At 36.0% G+C, this 20930-nt stretch overlaps 1 protein-coding gene across 2 annotated transcripts in view; it reads right to left on the bottom strand.

The window, feature by feature from the left end:
• Positions 1-20930, bottom strand: part of Eml5 (EMAP like 5) — a 120097-nt gene that overhangs the window by 24076 nt on the left and 75091 nt on the right. Inside the window, exons 22-32 of one of the 2 annotated variants that reach the window (XM_050151401.1) lie at positions 18489-18641; positions 17186-17317; positions 15638-15726; positions 14895-15071; positions 12595-12796; positions 11851-11977; positions 10447-10461; positions 6561-6639; positions 2775-2904; positions 1319-1421; positions 486-499 (exon numbers count right to left, since the gene is read on the bottom strand). In XM_050151401.1, the coding sequence (XP_050007358.1) occupies positions 486-499; positions 1319-1421; positions 2775-2904; positions 6561-6639; positions 10447-10461; positions 11851-11977; positions 12595-12796; positions 14895-15071; positions 15638-15726; positions 17186-17317; positions 18489-18641 (1221 nt within the window). The remainder of the gene's footprint in view (positions 1-485; positions 500-1318; positions 1422-2774; positions 2905-6560; positions 6640-10446; positions 10462-11850; positions 11978-12594; positions 12797-14894; positions 15072-15637; positions 15727-17185; positions 17318-18488; positions 18642-20930) is intronic. The other variant, XM_050151402.1, reaches the window with a different exon arrangement.

Genomic DNA, 20930 nt, shown 5'->3' on the forward strand with positions numbered 1-20930 from the left:
GCCATTCTGACAGGTGTAAGATGGTATCTTAAAGTTGTCTTGATTTGCATTTCCCTGATCGCTAAGGAAGTTGAGCATGACCTTAAGTGTCTTTTGGCCATTTGAACTTCTTCTGTTGAGAGATCTCTGTTCAGCTCAGTGCCCCATTTTGTAATTGGGTTGATTAGCCTTTTACGGTCTAGTTTCTTGAGTTCTTTATATATTTTGGAGATCAGACGTTTGTCAGTTGCGGGGTTGGTGAAGATTTTCTCCCAGTCAGTGGGTTGCCTTTCTGTCTTAGCGACAGTGTCCTTTGCTTTACAGAAGCTTCTCAGTCTCAGGAGGTCCCATTTATTCAATCTGTATGTTTACTTTAAAAATTCTTTTTTTGTTGTTTATTTGTTTGGTTGGTTTGGTTTCTTTTCGTTTTTCAAGGAGATGGTTTCTTAGTATAGCCTTGGCTGTCCTGGAACTCACTCTGTAGATCAGGCTGGCCTTGAACTCACACAGATCTGCCTGCCTCTGTCTCCCAAGTGCTGGGATTAAAGGTGGACACCACCACTATCCAGCTTAAATACTGATTTTTTTTTAAAAGAAAATTCTACAGAAGGGAAAATGTAAGTGTTCTGTGTACTGCAGCTATAAAAACAAACAATCTAGAGGAGAACAAATTCCTGACTAACAGTATTTGCAGAATTGGGAAAACAAGAAAGCCAGTAAAATGAGTATAGCAACTGGGGTCACTGAGACCCCTGAAACATGGTAATTTCAATAATGTTTACAAGTGTACTTGACCGGCCACATTTGTAATGCAGTATCATGGTAATTTTTAGCAGTCTATCATACTCATAGAGCCATGAACCTTTGTTTTTTGTCAGAAGTTAAAATAAAGCGCAGGTACATTTCAAACTGTTGGTGAATCTGATCAATGCTAATGCCAAAGAAACATTTTTAAATGCAAAGGGATTTTCTAACATGAAACAGATCTGCAGTCTCTCTTACCCAACCTAACCTTTGCTAAACAAGGGTTTATCCCCATTGGTCTAGTTAATTTCTTGGGTCTCCTTTATATCCTTCCTCCAAGGTTTGAATTTGACCACTTGGGAGACCAGGAATTCCCACTAAAGCTAAATGTCAACTATTTACACAATAGTTTGAGCTATTCAGATAAATAATAGAAAGCTACCTGACAGAAAACAAGGTAATCAGGCTCGGTTCCATATGCACACATGCATTCTGAGCAGTTCACAATTCAATACACTTCGATTTTTTTCCTAGGGCATTGAAATCATTAGAACAAAGTAAATGTTTCAGACTATTTCTTTTGAAATATAGAAACATACCTACTTGGCCAGTTGCCACTATGTTGATAAATTTGGGGTGCTGATTTACAGTGAGGCACAGAATGTCATCATTATGTTCCTGATAAAAACTCTGAGTCCCTATAAAGAAAGAATTTGAAAGTTAACTTTGAAAACTTTAAGATGCAAGAGCCAAATGTACTTATTTAGTACAATAAATTAATTTGTGCACTCAAAATTTATTTTGAGCATTTACCATGTAAGTGATAACTAGCAAAAGGATGACAAATGAATTGATAATCTAAAGGGATAGAGCCCTGAAAAGGATAAACCACATAGAGCTGAATATACCAAATGCCATGAGACAGATAAACAAAAGGCTGGGGATGTAGCTAATTGTGCATACACATGGTTCATCTGAATGACGTGGATGGTTATGAAAGTCAGCAATATAGATGGAAAAGTAAGCAGGTACTAGGATTATGGAAGACTTTGATTACTTTCCTATCATCTTCCCTCTTTGATTTTGTAAAGAAAAAATTTAGTAGAGTCACAGGAAAAGCAAAGTAATTTCTCACTTATTAATCTGGGTGCTGTTTATTCATATTTCACATTCAGATTGTAAGTAGTGGTTTTTGATCAGAAACCTAATATGGTTCCTCCCACAGTACTGCCAGTGAAGGGACCTTTTAGAGTCTCCATGAACAAGATAACAAGACTAAATAAAATAGGAGGTAAAAATAGTGTGGAAATGAAGTCAGGACAGCAGGTTGGATGTAGATTATAGAGGACCATGCACAGCGGGTTTTCCACAACCTCAACAATTACACTAACACAGCTATGTTACTTACACTTCGTCAAAGCCCCTGGGTGGGGCAATATACACCTGCAATCCCACAGAGGCAGATGGATCATTATGAATCTGAATTTGAGGCCAGCCTGGGCTACATACACAATGAATTCTACACTAGACTGAGCAAAAGAAGAACTTGTCTCCATAAATAAATAAGATAGATAGATAGATAGATAGATAGATAGATAGATAGATAGATAGATAGATAGAAAGAATAAGCAAACAAAACTTCTCAAGTTGAAATGTGTTTTGTGTTTTCCAGAGCAGAAGGTGTACTGAAAGGAACGAGCAAGTAATTATAGGCTGATGATTAAATTGATGGAATATAAACTTGTAGACACTTCTCTGAACATTACAATGGAACCCCAACTGATGAGAAACAGTCAAAACCAACGTAGGGCAGAGATATGCAGATCTCTATTAGTTACAGCATGAGGCCAGCCTGGTCTACATAGCAAGTTCCAGACCAGTCAAAGCTACATAGTGAGACCCTGTCTTGAAAAAAAAACAAAAGTAAACCCCCAAAATTTAAAGAAAATAAATAAAAATACTATTTGTAGCTTTAACAAATACTTTTAAGCTGCTAGATAAGAAGTTTTAAATTAAAGACAGTGTGTGTACAGGGAATTAAGACTTCCTACCTGTAGCAACATTGTGCAGAATTCCAACAGAGGCAGTGTGATAAATTATATCATCACCATCATTTAAGTAGTGCACATTGTTCCTGCAGTCTCTGCCTCGATAGCCAAAAGCAAGCTCCAGCACAAGGTCCTATAACAATGACAAAACCATTGCACATGGCATTTTTTTCTGTGTAAATGTTCTCTAGAGCTCTGTGATAGAGACCATACTAGCATTTTCTGTCAAAAGGAGAATGCGCTTTAGATTTTTATAAACTGCTAACTCAAAATCAAACTTGTCATTTAAATTTTCTTTAGCCTTTCATAATTTTACATATACATGACATAAAATAAATACATATACACAGATACATAATATACTTTGATTATCGTCACCCACTATCCTCTTATCCCCCTCCAATTGAACCCCTTCTTCTCCAAAAGTTCCCCTCTTACTTTCCCATCTCTTGGTGTCCCAATACCTTTGACTGCTGATATGTGTGTGTGTGTGTGTGTGTGTGTGTGTGTGTGTGTGTGTGTGTGTGTGGCAGTTATTCACTTAAGAAAGGACAATTTACCAGGAGTTGTACCCCTGAAGAACACGATTTCTTTCCCTCAGCAACCACTGACTACAGCTCCTCAGGGAGAGGGGCCTCTGAATCTATTCCCTATTGATGGTAGATAATTGATGGGCTCAGTCTTTTGCAGCTGTGACCTCATGAGTGCAACAGTCATATATATAATATATATAATATAATGCTTTCAGCATTAGAATCACACATTCCATATTTTCAATATAAACTTATAAAAAGGAGATGGGAACCATAAGGTCATCTCATTCCAAGAGACTATATTTAAGTTTTTATGTGTTAAATATTGATACATTTCTTTTAAAAAAATTATTAGATTAAAAAAAATACCAATCCAAGTTCGTACCCCCTTCCCTCCTCCCATTCCCTCCACACTCCCACCCCAACGCCATCTAATCCTCAGAGAGGGTAAGGCATATTGCTTTGTGGAAGGTCCAAGGCCCTCCCTACTATATCTAGGCTGAGCAAGGTATACATCCAAAGAGAACAGGATCCCAAAAAGTCAATCCATGCAGTAGGGACAAATCCTGGTGCCACTGCGAGTGGCCCCTCAGTCTGCCCCAGCCATACAACTGTCACCCACATTCAGGGGAACTAGTTGGGTCCTATGCTTGTTCCTTTCCTGTCCATCACTCTAACTACAGAGCAAGTCAAGATTCGGCCCCCTCTCCTTTATTGCTTAGGGTCTTAGGTGGGTTATACTTGAGGATTCCTTGGAATTTCTCTAGAGCCAGGTTTCTGCTAACCCTATAATGGCTCCCTCAATCAAGATATCTCTTTCCTTGCTCTCATCTCTGCCCTTCCTCCATCTTAACTATCCCATTCCCTCAAGTTCTCCTCAACCCTCCCCTTCTCCTCTCCTCTTCCCCTTTTAACCTCCATTCTCCCCCTACCCCCATGCTCCAATTTTGTCAGGAAATCTTGTCTGTTTCCAATTTCTAGGTGGGTCTATACATGTTTTTCTTTGGGTTCACCTTATTACTTAGCTTTTCTAGGATCATGAACTATAGGCTCAATGTCCTTTGTTTATACCTAGTATCCACTTATGGTTGAGCACATACCATATTCATCTTTTTGGGTCTGGGTTACCTCACTCAGGATAGTGTTTTCTAATTCCATCCATTTGCATGCAAAATTCAAGATGTCATTGTTTTTCCTGCTGAGTGGTACTCTAATGTGTAAATGTGCCACATTTTCTTTATCCATTCTTCGGTTGAGGGGCATCTAGGTTGTTTGCAGGTTCTGGCTATTACAAATAATGCTGCTATGAACATATATGAACAAAGGCTTTTGTAGTATGATTGAGTATCATACTACATATGATTGGGTATATGCCCAAGAACTGGTATTGCTGGATGCTGAGGTAGGTTGATTCCCAATTTTCTGAGAAACCGCCATACTGATTTTCAAAGTGGTTGCACAAGTTTGCATTACCATCAGCAATGGATGAGTGTTCTCCTTATTCCACATCCTCTCCAGCATAAGCTATCATTAGTGTTCTTTTATCTTAGCCATTCTGACAGGTGTAAGAAGGTATCTCAGAGTTGTTTTGATTTGCAGTGCCCTGATAGCTAAGGATGTCGAATATTTCCTTAAATATTTTTTGGCAGTTTGAGATTCTTTTGTTGAGAATCTCAGTTTAGTTCTGTATCCCATTTTTAATTGAGTTATTTAGAATGTTGATGTCTAATTTCTTTAGTTCTTTATATATTTTAGAGTTCAATCCTTTGTCTGATGTAGAGTTGGTGAAGATCTTTTCCCATTAGTTAAGCTGCCTTTTTGTCTTATTGACTGTGTCCTTTGCTTTACAGAAGCTTCTCAATTTCAGGAGGTCCCACTTATTTATTGTTGCTCTCAGTGTCTGTGCTACTGGTATTGTATTTAGGAAGTGGTCTTCTGTGCCAACGCATTGAAGACTACTTCCCACTTTCTCTTTTATCAGGTTCCAGTGTGGTCGAATTTATATTGAGGTCTTTAATCCATTTGGACTTGAGTTTTGTACATAGAGATAGATATGGATCTATTTTTATTCTTCTACATATTGACATCCAGTTTTGCCAGCACCATTTGTTAATGATGTTTTCTTTTTTCCATTGTATAATTTTAGCTTCTTTGTCAAAAATCAAGTGTTCATAGGTGTGTGGATTAATATCCGGGTCTTTAATTTGATTCCATTGTTTAACCTCTCTGTGTTTATGCCATTACCAAGCTGTTTTCATTACTGTAGCTCTGTAATAGAGCTTGATATCAAAGATAGTGATGCCTCCAGAAGTTCCTTTATTGTACAGGATTGTTTTGACTATCCTAGGTTTTTTGATTTTCCATATGAAGTTGATTATTGTTCTTCAAGGTCTGTGAAGAATTGTGTTGGGATTTTGATGGGGATTGTATTGAATCTATAGATTGTTTTAGGTAGGATTGCCATTTTTACTATGTTGATGCTACCTATCTAAAAGCATCTTTCCATGGCTCAGCCATTAAAGGCTATGCTCACAACCAAAAACATTGATACATTTCTTACATTCAAAAGAATGTGTCAGTTACTTGTTCTCTGTCCAAATTAGATCCCCAGGAGAACCCAAAGCTGTTCTGACAAGTCCTAAGTAAAGGTCTGGCAGAGGCTCCTACAACAAGGAGTATTCCTTTTCATTGCCTTATGGGTGGTGGAAGGGAGTAGAGTCATCTGTATTCCTGCAGCTGTGCACTTTCCCCATGCTGGATCTAGCACAATGTGCTTGTTTGCTGCTGACATTGGCCTTATGAACTGTCTATGAGGAAGTTTCTTGATGGAAGAGAGGAGGAGAAACACTCTCCATGCGCACTATATATTAAATGTATCACATGGGGTAAAAAGTTCCAGAAATAGTGTATTTTCTAGTTAATTTATAAAGTCAATTTACAAATAAGACACCACCAAGGTATTCGTGCTTCCCTATCTACCCAGGAAATCATTCATATAAATTTACATTTAGACGTTCTCCAAGACACAGACCGACTCAGGATATTATTTATTTAAGAGTAAAAGACTCATCTGAAATTAAGAGCAGCAGAGGGTATCAATCCACATTTCAGACCTGAATAATAATTAAGCAAACAACTTTTACAACCAACCGAGCAAAGATAATTCAAGATACCAAGTTTCATGAAAGCTAAAGGCAAAACTTGAAGGTTCCATAAAAAGGAAGCTTCGGAATATTGGGTAATTTGTTTTCCTTACCTCTATGGGTCTCTTCTTCTTGCCAACATTGTTTGACTGAAGTTTCTCTGGCTGTGGTGGGGCCCTACTCACTGGGGGCCTGGAATAGAGGGGTGGGAAGGAGGAAAGACAGAATTACCTGGGGCTTCCACTGGGTCTCCCAACCTGCCCTCCAGAAAGGGAGCCTACTCTCATTTTACTAAACTGTGTTCTCTGTAGCTTGATAATTTCTAATGTATAAAGAAATAATAATTTTATTCATTTTTACTTTTTGTATCTTTGGTCTGTGTCTCATAATGAAAATAATGTAGCATAAGAATAGGATAAGAAGTTGACACACTCAAACATTTCTGGATGGGTATATTATCATCAAAGTCTGGGTTGCTGCTCTAAAGCATCTCTTATGGCTCACATAGAAGATATATAAACATTCTGACAGTGAATTTGGATCACATGAACTTTCTGTACTGCTGGTAACATCTATAGAGGCCTGTCCTCCATGCTCCTCCACGCCCTTTACTGTCACACTCCCTGAGGTCTCTCACGGTGGCTAATAGCACCAACACCAGAAAGTTATTCAAGGAAGTCATTTTATAGTCACACAGCAAGGTTAAAAAAAAAAGGCCATTACTACAACTACCATCTCCAAATCTCCTTCTCTAATCTATGGAATATCTATCACCTTTCCCTACCCTACATAATAGCTTTTGAATCAAGCCCTCTCTTAATCTGCTCAGAATCTAGTAAAATGTTTCCTATTCTAATAGGGGTATAGATTCATATTCTGAATTATATAATTGTGGAAGAACTTTGTAAAACCTTTTACTTAATTTTTAAAAGTCACTTACTAGTCCATCTCAACCATTCAATCCATCTCAAAATTCAAATATTTTATAATCTGAACACTGAATCTAAATTATGCATTAACTCCTCTCTAAATTTTAAACTCAATTTATAACTAAATTAAAAATGATACTCATTAATTTTGTAAAAACTTCCAACATTTAATAATTTATTAAAGCCATATAACTAGACTTCAAAAGTATTGTCAAGTTACACATTTGCAAAGCTAAAAGAAATATTGCATCTTTTAAAATATCTGTGTCTGTGCATGTGTGCATGCACATGTGTGTGCACAAGCCCACACATGTCTGAGGGTATGTGTATCATGTACATGCAGGAACCCACAGAGTTCAGATGCCCTGAAACTGGAATTAAGGATGGTTGTGAGCCACCCTGTTTGGTAGGAACTGAACCTAGTCCTCTACAAGAACATCCAGTGCTCTTAACTACTGAGCCATCACTCCAGTCCTGGTGCATACTGAACATATAATATAAAATACATGCAGAGAGCTGAGAATCTAGCATGGTGGCCAAGCATAAGCAAAGCCTGGATTTCATACTAAGTACAGTGTTAAATAAATGTACATATTCACATACAGCATGAAATAGTATGTACTGAGCATGACTGACTGGTATCATAAAAAATATCTTCATCAAGTATGTGTAACTTTCCAAGTTATCACAGAAATTTAAAGTTCAAATCTTCACATTATTTGAATGTTCATAAGTAAAAATAGAAGTAAATTAATAATATTTAACATTTAAGAAAATTTCTACCAGAACTAACTCAAAAAATGACAGAAAGCCTAGCTTTTCTTCCAAGTGAACTTTTTGTGAAGTTTTATTCAATGTATAAGAATCTGATAGCTTTAATTCTAACCCTGTTGTCAAGTTTTATCTAAAAAAACCTATGTAACAATTAAGCATATTTAAATTTAATAAATATTATTTACATAATTCATACTACTGCTTAAAATGAAACTATCTGGCTTATAAAATTATACAATTTGGATGTATAAAATGTTAGTGATACAGTGACTTATGGAAGCCAGATAATTAAGATGTTCCTCCAGAGAGAGGAAGTGGGAACAGGGGTGGAGAACAAGGTATCACCGCTCATTAGTTAAAACAGGAGAGATGACAAAAACACAAAATTTGGTCTTGTAAACATAGCAAGCAGATGGTTACCTGGATCCTCTTTCAGCAGCAGAGAAGAATAGGAAAAGGATTTTAACACATATCTGAATTTTAAACATTATTGCAGAATCTCACATAATAAAATATTGTTAGGTTTAGCACAGATAAACTGTATTGCCCACATTAAAGGCTTGTTTTTATTACTGTACTTAAGCTTAAATTAGTTCATTGATGGCAAATAAACCAGAAGATTAAAAAAGAAAGACATATGAGAATTCAGAATGTTTTCACACTTTAGAGGGCCATTCATCTTATCTTTGTTCTTAAGAAAGGAAAAGAGGACCTTAGTCAGGTATTATTGGGGCTGCTTTTAAAGAAACTGTCTCATGAGACCATCCTGCAAATCTAAGAAGGTTCTCCAGGTACCAACTCAAGCAGGCAGTTTCTGTCATTCAAGGTCTTACGGAGTTTGTAAGCAAAGCAAGTATCATTTAAAAGAAGAATGCCAACTGAGCGCGTTGGTATTTGTCTATAATGCCACCACACTCTGAGAAGCCGAGGCAGGAGGATTGCTGTGAGTTCAAGGCTAGCCTGAGCAAGACTATTAGTGCCAGGGCAGTCAGAGCTACATAGCAAGACTGTCTCAAAACAAAACTACCATTCTCTCCCCTTCCCCAAAAGAAAAATTCTCTTAATAGCAGAATGAAGCTTGGAAATCCCAGCATTCTGGAGGCTAAGGAGAAGGGATCTCAAATGCCAGCCAGCTATGAATACACTTTAAGATTCTGCTCAAAACATCAAAATAAAACAAAACAAAACTATAAGATTTGAGGATGCAGGTATGTGGACAGGAATTTGCCTACCACCTGAGGCCTGGATTCAGACCCAGGAGTGGAAGGAGAGTGTTACCATGTTATCATCACTAACAGAACTGAAAGGATGACAGAAGTCTTCCACAGCTTTCCTGTCAGATGGTCGGTCAAGCACACTTGCCATGGCGAGGTTACTTCACATAAAAAGCTGTCCATATCCAAGACAGCAATTACAACTCCACTTAGCTTCATGTTTCAGACAAGTGATTCCTAAAGAACTGGGTGCTCTTAGCAACAGCCTTCCAACTTTCCCTCACTCTGGTTTCTTCTACGGTATTCAGAATGGCTAGGGTTTCCTTTAATGTGGAACTCAGTACTAAACACACTTTCCATACAGAACTAGATCTGGATACTTCATTTCTGTTAAATTCATGTAAGTTTATGTGGGCCTGTTCAGAGGTCAAGCCATACTCTAAGGTCATCTTTACATATTACTCTGTTGAAAACACAATGAATTTCCAAGATAATTAATTTCAATTGCCAAATTATCCAAGGATACTGAATGGGTTTCTGAACAATCTGGTCTCAAATGAACTTTTCATCCTTAACTCCCAGCATTTTTAAAGAAAGTAGTATCTTCTTACTTCTAAAATTGACTTATTCCCATGATGTCTCCTTTAGAATTGCTCTGAGGACATTTTCATCTCACTGAAGGGTGTTGCAAGCCAGTGCTCCTACAGCCTTTTTTATTCTTGTAATTTTGTTAAACACAAAATACCATAATTATCCTATTTTTAAATATATGATTATATTAAATATTATTACGTTGAACAAATGTTTATGAAGTGAATGATCTTCCATTGATAAATACATATAATTATGCTAGTTTTCATGGGCATCTAAAGGAAGTACTAAAATTCATGGATTCATGAAAAGTCATTTGTAAAATTATAATGAAGGCCTACTTACAAAATAACAATCACATTTTATTTTCTAATCTTTTTGTCAGGTGTAAGTAAATGTTTTATAGTAAAAATTAATACCTTGACATACTCTAGGGATCACAATAGAACAATAAACATTTTAATAGAATATGTTCTTTAAAAAACACTTACCTTACTACCCCCTGTCTTTGAAAGGAAAAGGAGAAGAAAGTGGGAAAACACATAGGAAATTGATGGTGAATATACATAACAATAAGCAAAATAAAAGCAACATCAAAAGAACTTTAAGAAAACACAAAATTTCTAATTTTATAACAGGTTTTGGATATTTTAATTAAAATACTAGAAATTGATTAAAATTAACTACCTTATGTACAAAATATTTACACAAAATATTTATTGAAAAATAAAGTCATATTACTATCAAAATCATTCAGAAAAAAATCCACGAAGTATTAACTATAGTAGTAATCAACTGTCATCAGAAATATTTCCTTTGAAGTAGGTGATTTGATGCTTAGATGATTATGAATTAACTGATTAATATTTAATGGATAACATTAAAATATGAAACAACTATTTAAATAGCTAAAGTATACTTTGAGTAATGTATTCAAAACTGGCAGGAAAAGTATCTCTTTTGATCTCCTTTTAATTTATTATTTTTTTGTGAAAATGAGGACTCTTATGAGTCACATTACTGACATCTGTCTCAGCATTTTCAAAAGAATTTAGCAGAACTGACACTACAGAAATTGAGAATGAAATGCAAAAAAAAAAAAAATTCGAGAATAAACTTGAGAAGTTAACTACAAAAAATCCAAACTAGAGCTGGGCATGTTGGCTTCCACCTATAATCCCAGCACCTGAGATGTAGAGGCAGAAAAAGTATGCATGGAAGCAAGTCTGGGGTGCTGTACACAGTGAGATCCAGGCCTGACTGGGCTACAAAATCAACAAACAATGTAACAGAAATAGTTATAGCAATGAAAACATTAAACAATTTCAAAAGAAGAAAATATTTCCATCTGCCATCACATAAAAGGCTTCACCAATGAAGAGAAATCAGCTTTACTGTGACCAAGTGTGGCTTCCAGAGTAAAGTTAGGTTATATAACAAACTGATCTGAATAATAACATTTCTTATTGAAAAAAACAATAACTTATGAAAGAGATTATGGTACTTTTTATTTTTTATTACTTGGAAGATAGAATTTCCTTAAATAATACAAATTCTTCAAATATTCATTTTACGAAATCCTTATCTGTTTATTTATATGTGTTCCTGTAATTAATAAATATCAAGGTAGTAGTATTCTTTGTGAATATTTAATCTCAGGATTAGTATTTTAGGCTACTCTTTCTTTTCCTTTCTTTTTATTTCCAATGTGACAGGCTTTCAATTTGTAGACCTGGCTGACCTAGAAACTGCTTTGCAGAACAGGCTGTCCTCATGGTCAGAGTTCACAACTGCATAATTCAATACATTACTAGCAGCGTCTACAGAAAATTTATATATAATTCAATTTTTATACCATTATCATTTTCTCACCTAACTTTAAGTTTTATTATTACCTCTCATCAACTGATGGCTCTTTTTGTTGCAAATGAGGCTTGACTCCAAGCATTGGGCGGATATTGGTTGATAAGGCTCTGATGGTGTAACTGATTTCATTCTCTCTTGTCACATCACTGTCATAGCCTACCATCAAATACAACGGTTATCAAACGATAGCAAGGTGATCACTTACATTCTTATAAATTCTATTTCTTCCAACAGTGTAAAATAAATTGTTAAAGCCGCATTACTAAATATGGAACTAGAAAGATTTATGTGAAGAATATTTAGTAATATGTAATAATGTCTACTAATTATCACTAATTATGCACCACAAGCTACAAATATGAACTCAGTCATCTCATTTTTATTAAAAATATTATGAACATAAGGGCATAATTATAATAGTATATACTTTCAACTGTTAAGTGTGGGTGGTTAAATTATTCATCCTATGTTTTTATAATTACTGATATTACTGACATATTAAGAAAATAAAAATGATCTTAAAATATAAAGCTCAATAACATAAAAGCTTTTAACAGCACTTAAAATATGATTGGCTGTCTTACAGATGGTGAATATCTAAGCCATCAATACATGCCAGTCATGAATCACAAAAACAATTTTGTTGTAAAACTGACCCAAACAATAATAACACAGTTGTTCAAACACATTACTACTTATTTTTTTAACTTCTGTAGTTTAAATCAGTAGAGCTACTTTTTCTGTTTTTATTAAGATATTTTAAAATGACATACCTCCATCTTCTTCAGAATCTATATCAGATTCTTCACTATCACAAGACTTTTTTTCTCGATAGCTCTCCACTTCGTTTGTCCACACCATTAAAGACATATCTGCACCTCCTAGGGTAACCAGCATGCTGTCATCATAAGTCCAGCGAACATTTGTGACATGTGTGCTGTGAGCCACATACTTCTTAAACTTTCCAAATTTTCCCTGAAAATAAAACAAATTCAGACATGCTTTTTGAATTCTAGCATGGAAACTTTGTTTTATTATATATACATATATATATATACAATATATACATATATAATATGTATACACACAGTATTATTTCACTTCAATCCACTGCGCTCTCTTTGGTAAATACTACCTACACATAGTTTCTTTCTTTCTCTTGTCCTTTGATGTTCCACACCTGCTAAGTAGGCAATAGGTACTCTACCATAGAACTACATCCTCCAGAATTACATTTCCCTTTTAAATACCAAGTGAACTGTAAGTTATAGACCCAGGAAAGATTAGTTATACAAGTAAATTTGAGATCATAAACCATAAGCAGGTTTTAAGTGAACATCTTTTCAAAGTTGTTAAAGTTTCTTAAATAAATAAAGCATGGTAGTCAGGGAGATGGCTCAGCAGGTAAAGGAAAGGCAATTGCTGCCAAGTCTGATGATATCAATGTGCTCTCTAGACGCCATGCTGCAGAAGGAGAGAACCAACTTCAGGAAGTATCCTCTGACCTCTATGTGAGGTCACACACATGCTCATATACATAGACATATATGTGCACATATGCCCACCAATCCCCACATCCAAAAAATAAGAAAAAAATGTGAAAACCTTTTAAAAAGTAAGCAAAACATAGTGAGTAGCAAAATTAGTGAGTTCTCTGGGGCGGGGGGCGAGGGGGAAGGGGGAAAGACAATGAAAATGAGAGGGCTGGTGAGATGACTCAGCAGACAAAGGGAATTGCCGCAAAACCAGGTGACCAGAGTTTAATTTTCAGAACACTTGGTGGAAGAAGAGAAGCCACTCTCCAAGTTGTCCTCTGGCCTCCATATGTACACAGGCCATGAGGCACATGTGCTATTCCTCACAGATAAATGCAATGAAGACCCCTTTTTTTCTGAGTAAGTGGGATACTTATTTATTGGGTTATGGAAGGGAAAGGGGGAAGGAGAGAAGGGAGAAGAGCTAAGAGAGGCAGAGAGAGAGAGAGAGAAAGACAGACAGACAAGACAGAGAGACAGAGAGGGGAAGGGGAAAAGTAGGGAGAAGGGAGCAAGGCAGAAGCTGCCTCTTCAGGGGAGAGATGGAAAAGGCCGACCCTTTTATTTTTATGTTGAGGAGGAGTTTGTCTTCAAAGCACAGAGTTTCTCTAAAATTGTGTGGTTCTTGCTATAGTGAGCTCTCTCCTTCTTCTCCTCCCTTCTCTCACTGAGTAGAAACTCCCTGTCTGGGAAGTTTATTTGAGTGCCTAAGCTCCCAAAAAGAAGTTTTAAACCTATGTTTTCATTTCAGTGAGAATCTAAAAATGCTCATATGGGCAGCTGAGGTTACCATGAATGAAATATCATGATATATTTTTAGCATCCCATTTCAAATTTTGTTTCTATTCATATTGATGCTAGATTATAATCTATAATGTAATTTATGACAACTAGGAAGTAAATGCCCTTGCACTCTATACACAAGGTTTTATTTTTGTAGTAAGCAGAGCCTTAAGTTTTACAGTAGTGTGAACAGAGGTTAGTAAAAAGATGAGTTGAACAATCAAGCAACACAGCCTAGGCAATGTAGCACTGTAAAGAATCTGTACTATCTGGTTTCAGAAAAAAATCATGACATTAATCAGTGTTATTTAATTTTATTTAAATATTAAATATTTAATTGCCCTCTTTTCTAATGTAAAGCCTACATTTATAAAGTTTATATTGGCTCCTAATGATATATATTTAAGTTATATTTATACTTATAATTATAAAATTTATTTAATAGTGATAAAAAGAACATTGAGGGAGAGATATTTATATATTTAATAATGAAAAACACTATACAATATAACATACAAAACAAGGCACTGTATAATATGTAATATACAAACCAAGGCACAGTTTAGTAAACTATAATACTTATTTTAGATAAAAGCTATAAATATAATGCCAAGAATAGAAAAAACAGTTCCAAATCTCTGGTGATATACCATTACTTACTATCTATGCATTATTAATGTTAAAACAATGAAATCATGCTACTTTCACCACTTTCATTACAATGATCATTTGATAAGTTAAAGAAAAACACATACTTTAGCTGGGTATCTAAACAGTTTCACGAATCCTAAATCATCTCCTGTGGCTAGGACCATTTTGTCACTGGTAAGACAAGAGGCAGTTACATCTGTGACTTCTCCAATTATCGGCCAAATTCCCTCACAACATAAACCAAGGACACTTGTCCATGAGGCCCAACTAATTTTTTCCACCTAAAAATATAAAAAAAAATGCTGTAAGTTTCTAATATTTAATATGCAAAGTCTAAACATTTCTCTGTCACTGCTTAAGACTTAACAGGAAAACTGCCTTTTATACACTGGTTTTATAGCTCCCCAGGCCCACCACCGGCAGAGAATTTCAACATGATACTATTCAGGACATACTTACGATATACATACTATGTGTCCTAGCTGCTGAAAATAAGTGATAAGTAAAACTGCTTCTTCCTGAGGATTAGCCAAAACCAATATTTACTATGCATCTAAGTCTCTGTTAATGTGTCATAATCATGTTTTCCAATTAGTCTAGAAATTAAGACTCTGAGAGCCTCTTTCTTTATTTAGCCCCATTCACGTCAAATCTGCTGAGCATCTCTTCCTAGGTCATGCCAAATTAGTAATTTCCCTTTCCTTTACCCATCTAGGTATCTATGTAGCCCAGTAAAACAAAGCCACCCACAGACTTCTCCAAACAATGTGAGAATGGTCATCACATGTAGGAAGGAGGCTTAGCTTTCCAATCAATGTCAATTATATAAACATCACCATCTTCCTACCTCTGTACTAGGGATACTTTGTTTTTTTCCTCTGGGAGCTTCAAAGAATAACTGCTCTTTAGCACCAGTGTTGACCTGTAAAAGCTTTCCTTAAAAGAAAAAAATTTAAAAGTTACAGACATACATATGAAAAACATATAAATACAAATATCATGACCCTGAACCAAAATTCCCAGAAAGAAAACAAAACGTAACGTGTGATAAACATCTCACAGGCTGATCAGAACTTGTGTAATTCTCTAGGGAGAGTGGAATATTCTGGTCTGGAGACAAATTATCATGGGTTAGCTTTAGTTCCCTAAGAAGTCACCTACAACTCACCTCTGCATGAGACCTGGCATGTTTGTGACTATTAATTAGGTAAATCCTTTTAGGACATTCATAGCTCTAGCTTCCACCGACCCAGAGATAACCCATCTACTCGGTCTAAACACAAATGTACTTTTAAAATGTCTTGATTTATAACTTTCCTGGCTTTTTGATTATGTAAACTTCATGTAACTGTTACTACCTTGGGACATGGTATTAGGAGTAACCTGAGTCTGTGTTCCTAGGCGATGGTCACTCATATTTGGCTCCAGAATAAGCAGTCTCTTACTCCCTATGAAGTGATAGCTATGTCTTTGCATGGATATTTGTGCTTTGTTTGCATTCTTTACAGGAAAACTTAAGTTTGAGGCATTCAAGAGACTGAGACTAGGACAGCGAACACACAAGTTCAAGGACTGCCTGGAGTACAGAGTGAATTCAAGGCTAACCTGTGGGATTAAGTGAGACCCCATGTGAAAGTGGAAAATGAGAAATGGGGTAGGAACACAGCTCAGTGGTAGATCACTTGCCTAGCATGCGCAAGGTCCTAGGTCAGTTTCCTCTATAGTGAATATATTAACATCATTGCATTTTCTTAATTCCCTTATAATTAAATAATTTCATTCATAAAAAGCTTATTTTTCTGTAGGCAAATAGATAAAACTATTTTACTTGCTATGTCCACTAAAAAGAAAACTGAAACAAATTGTTCTGTTAAAACTGTTTCAAAGTTTTAAAAGTACAAGTAATTAGCTGAAGGATATTTGAGAAATCTTAACCTTATAACATGAAATTTACAAAACTGAAAATGTGAAATAGCCTTTAAAATGAGGATATTTAAAATATTTAACATTTGTTTGAACTTTTCAAAGTGTTATATGCTATACATCTGCAAAGAAGTTCTCATTAAATACTATGCCACAAGATTATGATGATTTTTAGAAAACATATAGTAAATTAAGTCATGGAAGAAATGCTTTTAAAATCTTCTCTAATATTTCTATTTCCAAATTTGAAATGCATGAAACTTACCTGAAAAAAAGCAGAACATTATGACTAAATTCTTTCTTGGATAAAATTGAATCACTTTAAAATTAACTTCTTAACACCTACTGTACTCCCATCTGAATGACATGAGCTACTGAAAATCTGAACTTCACAACGCTCACCTGGGGCTCCTGTAAAGAGCTATACCAGCGCCACGACACTCTTGTCAGTATCAAGTCACTGAAGTCTTACCTCTGGAGTCCCAGTCAATGTGGGTTATGTAGCTGGTGGCTCCTTTGCAGATGCCCACTCGTTTACTGCTCATCACATTGTATATATCTATAAAGCTGTCGTGGGATGCCACGGCTAGGTATTTCCCAGAACCTACAACAGAAACATTTGCTTGGTATTTCCTACCTGTGGGAGGAGTTTAACTCTGCAACCAGAGGTAACTCTACTTACCTTTTGGGGGAAATCTTAAGTGTCCAATAAATTATATTATAATCAGATGTAAATGTTGATATCAAATGGCAATATATTTTTTCAAGAATATTAATAACAAAATGAAGTGAATTTTCAGTGTACGGCAAATTTTATTTTATTTTCAATCTTACATATTCTGACTTTGTTCATTGTTTTTCTGGGGAACAAATCCAAGGCCTCATGAATATAAGCACAAATCCTCTCACACTAATGACACCTAAGTACTGCTTTCCCATAGAGCTATTTTGGACAGCAAATCTTAAAGAGTCATTTATGTTCCAATTTTGATACAATCAATCCTTCCAAAAATATCTTGCTAAGTTTAGGGGAGAAATGGACATGAATCAATATAAGAAATGTCGTCTTATCATTAGTAATTTAGTCATTTTAATCAGCACTGTAGTAGACAATGAATCAAAGAAATTGGTAACATGAAACATGCAACTTCAAAAGCATTACTATATCAAAAAAAGTTATTTGTTCCCTTTTATTTGCAAATATGAAAACTAAAGTCCACCTAAATTGTCCTGGCCTCAAGTCATTTGGAACATTAGTGGCACAAAGATTAAGATTAAACAAGATATTTGTCCCTGGCAAGTAAGTACAGGGCTCTTACACTTCACCCCACTGCCTGATCAAAAAGTAAAATTCTGGAGCTGGAGAGATGGTCAGTGATAAGAGTTCTAGCCATGAAAGCATGAGGATTTAAATTTGGATCTTCATACAGTAAAAGCTGGGCATGACTGTACCCTGTGACCCCAACACTGCTGGGGTCAGAGACAGGAGGACTGTTGACCTTGCAGGTAGCTTAGCTTCAGGTTCAGTAAGGAATTGTCATAAAGGACTAAAGTGGGTGGTGATGGAGCAGGGCACCTAACTCTGTCCTCTACAAGTGTACACACGACACATGCATATACACTACAAACTGAAAAACCACATTCACACACATACAAAGAGAGAGACAGAGAGAATGGTCTGAGGTAAAGTAAGTTAGAAAATTATTACACGTTGATACATTTACTCACTGCCAGATTGATGCAAATAATCAAATGTAATTTCAATGCAATCTTACCAGGTGAAAACTGGATATCTGAAATAATATCTTTTCTGTGGTGAAAGGACACGAGATCCTCTAGAGTGTCTGCATTTGCCATTAAGAAGCTTCCATCATTGAGACCTACAGCTAAAACTTTTCCGTCAGGAGAAAAGCAGCAGCACCTCCCACCTGAAAGAGAAGGAAAGCAAGGGAATTTCTTGTCACATATACAAGTTTAGAGTATGTGCTTTAAGGGCCTTTAATTATACAGAGGAACCTGTATTTATTATGGCCTCAAATCAACATAAAAAAGTCAAGAAATTCTGTTAAACGAGTTTCTAACCTTGACAAGAATGCACAGTTATTTACCTTAACAGAAAGCTGATAAAAAAGAGAACTCTTAACTAATAAAAAGCCAATTGTTGTATAATATTATTTTAAGGTGTGTCACATTACGCTCTGAAACATTTAACAATGTAAAGATGTATAGCTATTATTTATGCTGCATTTGTTTAACTCTGTGAAGCTGTGATTCTCTGTCTTAAACACTTGATGGTCTAATAAAGAGCTAAACAGCCAACAATGAGGCAGGGAAAAGGACAGGTAGGGTTGGCAGGCAGAGAGTATAAACAGAAAGCGAAATCTGGAGAGGAAAAAGAAGCAAGTTAAAACAAGGAGAGAAGGACATCAGGGGCCAGCGACCCAGCTACCCAGCAAGCCACAGAGAAAGATATAAAGAAAGGTATACAGAAATAGAAAAGGAAAAAGTCCAGAGGCAAAAGATAGATGGAATAGTTGAAGTTGAGAAAAGATGGCTAACAACAAGCCAAGCTAAGCCGGGCATTCATAAGTAAGACTAAGCCTTCATGTGTGATTTACTTGGGAGCTGGGTGGTGGGACCCCAAAAGCCAAAAGAGTAAAACAACCAACAACATTTGGTATTCCAACATGGGGCTAGAGTAATAGAAAATCCAACTATAGCCAATGACCTAAGTGAAGATTGGGGTGGGAGGCAAGAGCTATCTTTGAATGTTCTTTAAAACAAAATTTTGGGGGCTGGAGAGAAGGCTCAGAGGCTGAGAGCACTGCTGTTCTTCCAGATGTTCTGAGTTCAATTCCCAGCAACCATATGGTGGCTCACAGACACCTATAATGAGATCTGGTGCCCTTTTCTGGCATGCAAGGAAGCATGCAGACAGAACACTGAATACATAATAAATAAATAAATCTAAAAAAACAAAAATTTTTAAAAATGAGGACATCTTTGTAAAAATGCTTCAGAAATTAAAAAAGGACATTGGGACAATTATTAGTTTAAGATAGGAAGATCTGTTTCAAAACTATATATAATATTAATATTGTTTCTTATTAATGATGTTACTATTAATTTTAAAAGAAGTCAGAGTTACACTGATAAATAAAGAAATAATAATGAGCTTATCCTAACAGCAAGAGATATGGCAAGCAAAGGCAAAACCCTAAAGCTTTTGGTACTAGCATGTAATCTGAGGGATAGGGTGAGGTTGTTACAGAATGAAAACTCAGACTGCACTGGGAATAAGTAATCATCTAATTATCAAGCAAGTATCCCTTTAGTTAAGGATGCCTAAAAGAAACTCAGTGGAAGACATGATGAAAGTCATCTGACATATATTAACACTTCTCGGGAGGACAAGCTAGAGATACAAACAGGGGATGATAATATGCGGGTGGTGGTGATAAACACGAATCTGGATAGAACTTGTCATTTATTACCAGCCAACCCAAAATCCATACTTCCTTTCTCTGTTTTTTTTTTTTGATATTAAAGCAGAATGATGTTTACTTTGTCAGCCAGCATGATTTTTTCACAGCAGGGAGGTCATTAAGAAGTGCCTCTGCATGCAAAATTCGAGAAGTCATTGTTTTTTACTGCAGCATAATACTCTAATGTGTATATATTCCACACTTTCTTCATCCATTCTTCCATTGAAGGGCATCTAGGTTGTTTCCAGGTTCTGGCTATTACAAATAATGCTGCTATGAACATAGTTGAACAAATGCTTTTGTCATATGATAGGGCATCTCTTGGGTATATTCCCAAGAGTGGTATTGCTGGGTCCAGGGGTAGGTTGATCCCGAATTTCCTGAGAAACCGAAACACTGATTTCCAAAGTGGTTGCACAAGATTGCATTCCCACCAGCAATGGATGAGGGTACCCCTTCCTCCACAGCCTCTCCAGCAAAGGCTATCATCGGTGCTTTTGATTTTAGCCATTCTGACAGGTGTGAGATGATATCTCAAAGTTGTTTTGATTTGCATTTCCCTGATTGCTAATGAGGTTGAGCATGACCTTAGGTGTCTTTTGGCCATTTGAACTTCTTCTTTTGAGAATTCTCTGTTCAGTTCAGTGCCCCATTTTTTAATTGGGTTAATTAGCATTTTAGAGTCTAGTTTCTTGAGTTCTCTATATATTTTGGAGATCAGACCTTTGTCTG

Source organism: Alexandromys fortis, unplaced genomic scaffold (assembly GCF_014885135.2).
Source record: "Alexandromys fortis isolate MF-2015 unplaced genomic scaffold, M_Fortis_MF-2015_v1.1 scaffold_63, whole genome shotgun sequence".
Lineage (NCBI taxonomy): Eukaryota > Metazoa > Chordata > Mammalia > Rodentia > Cricetidae > Alexandromys > Alexandromys fortis.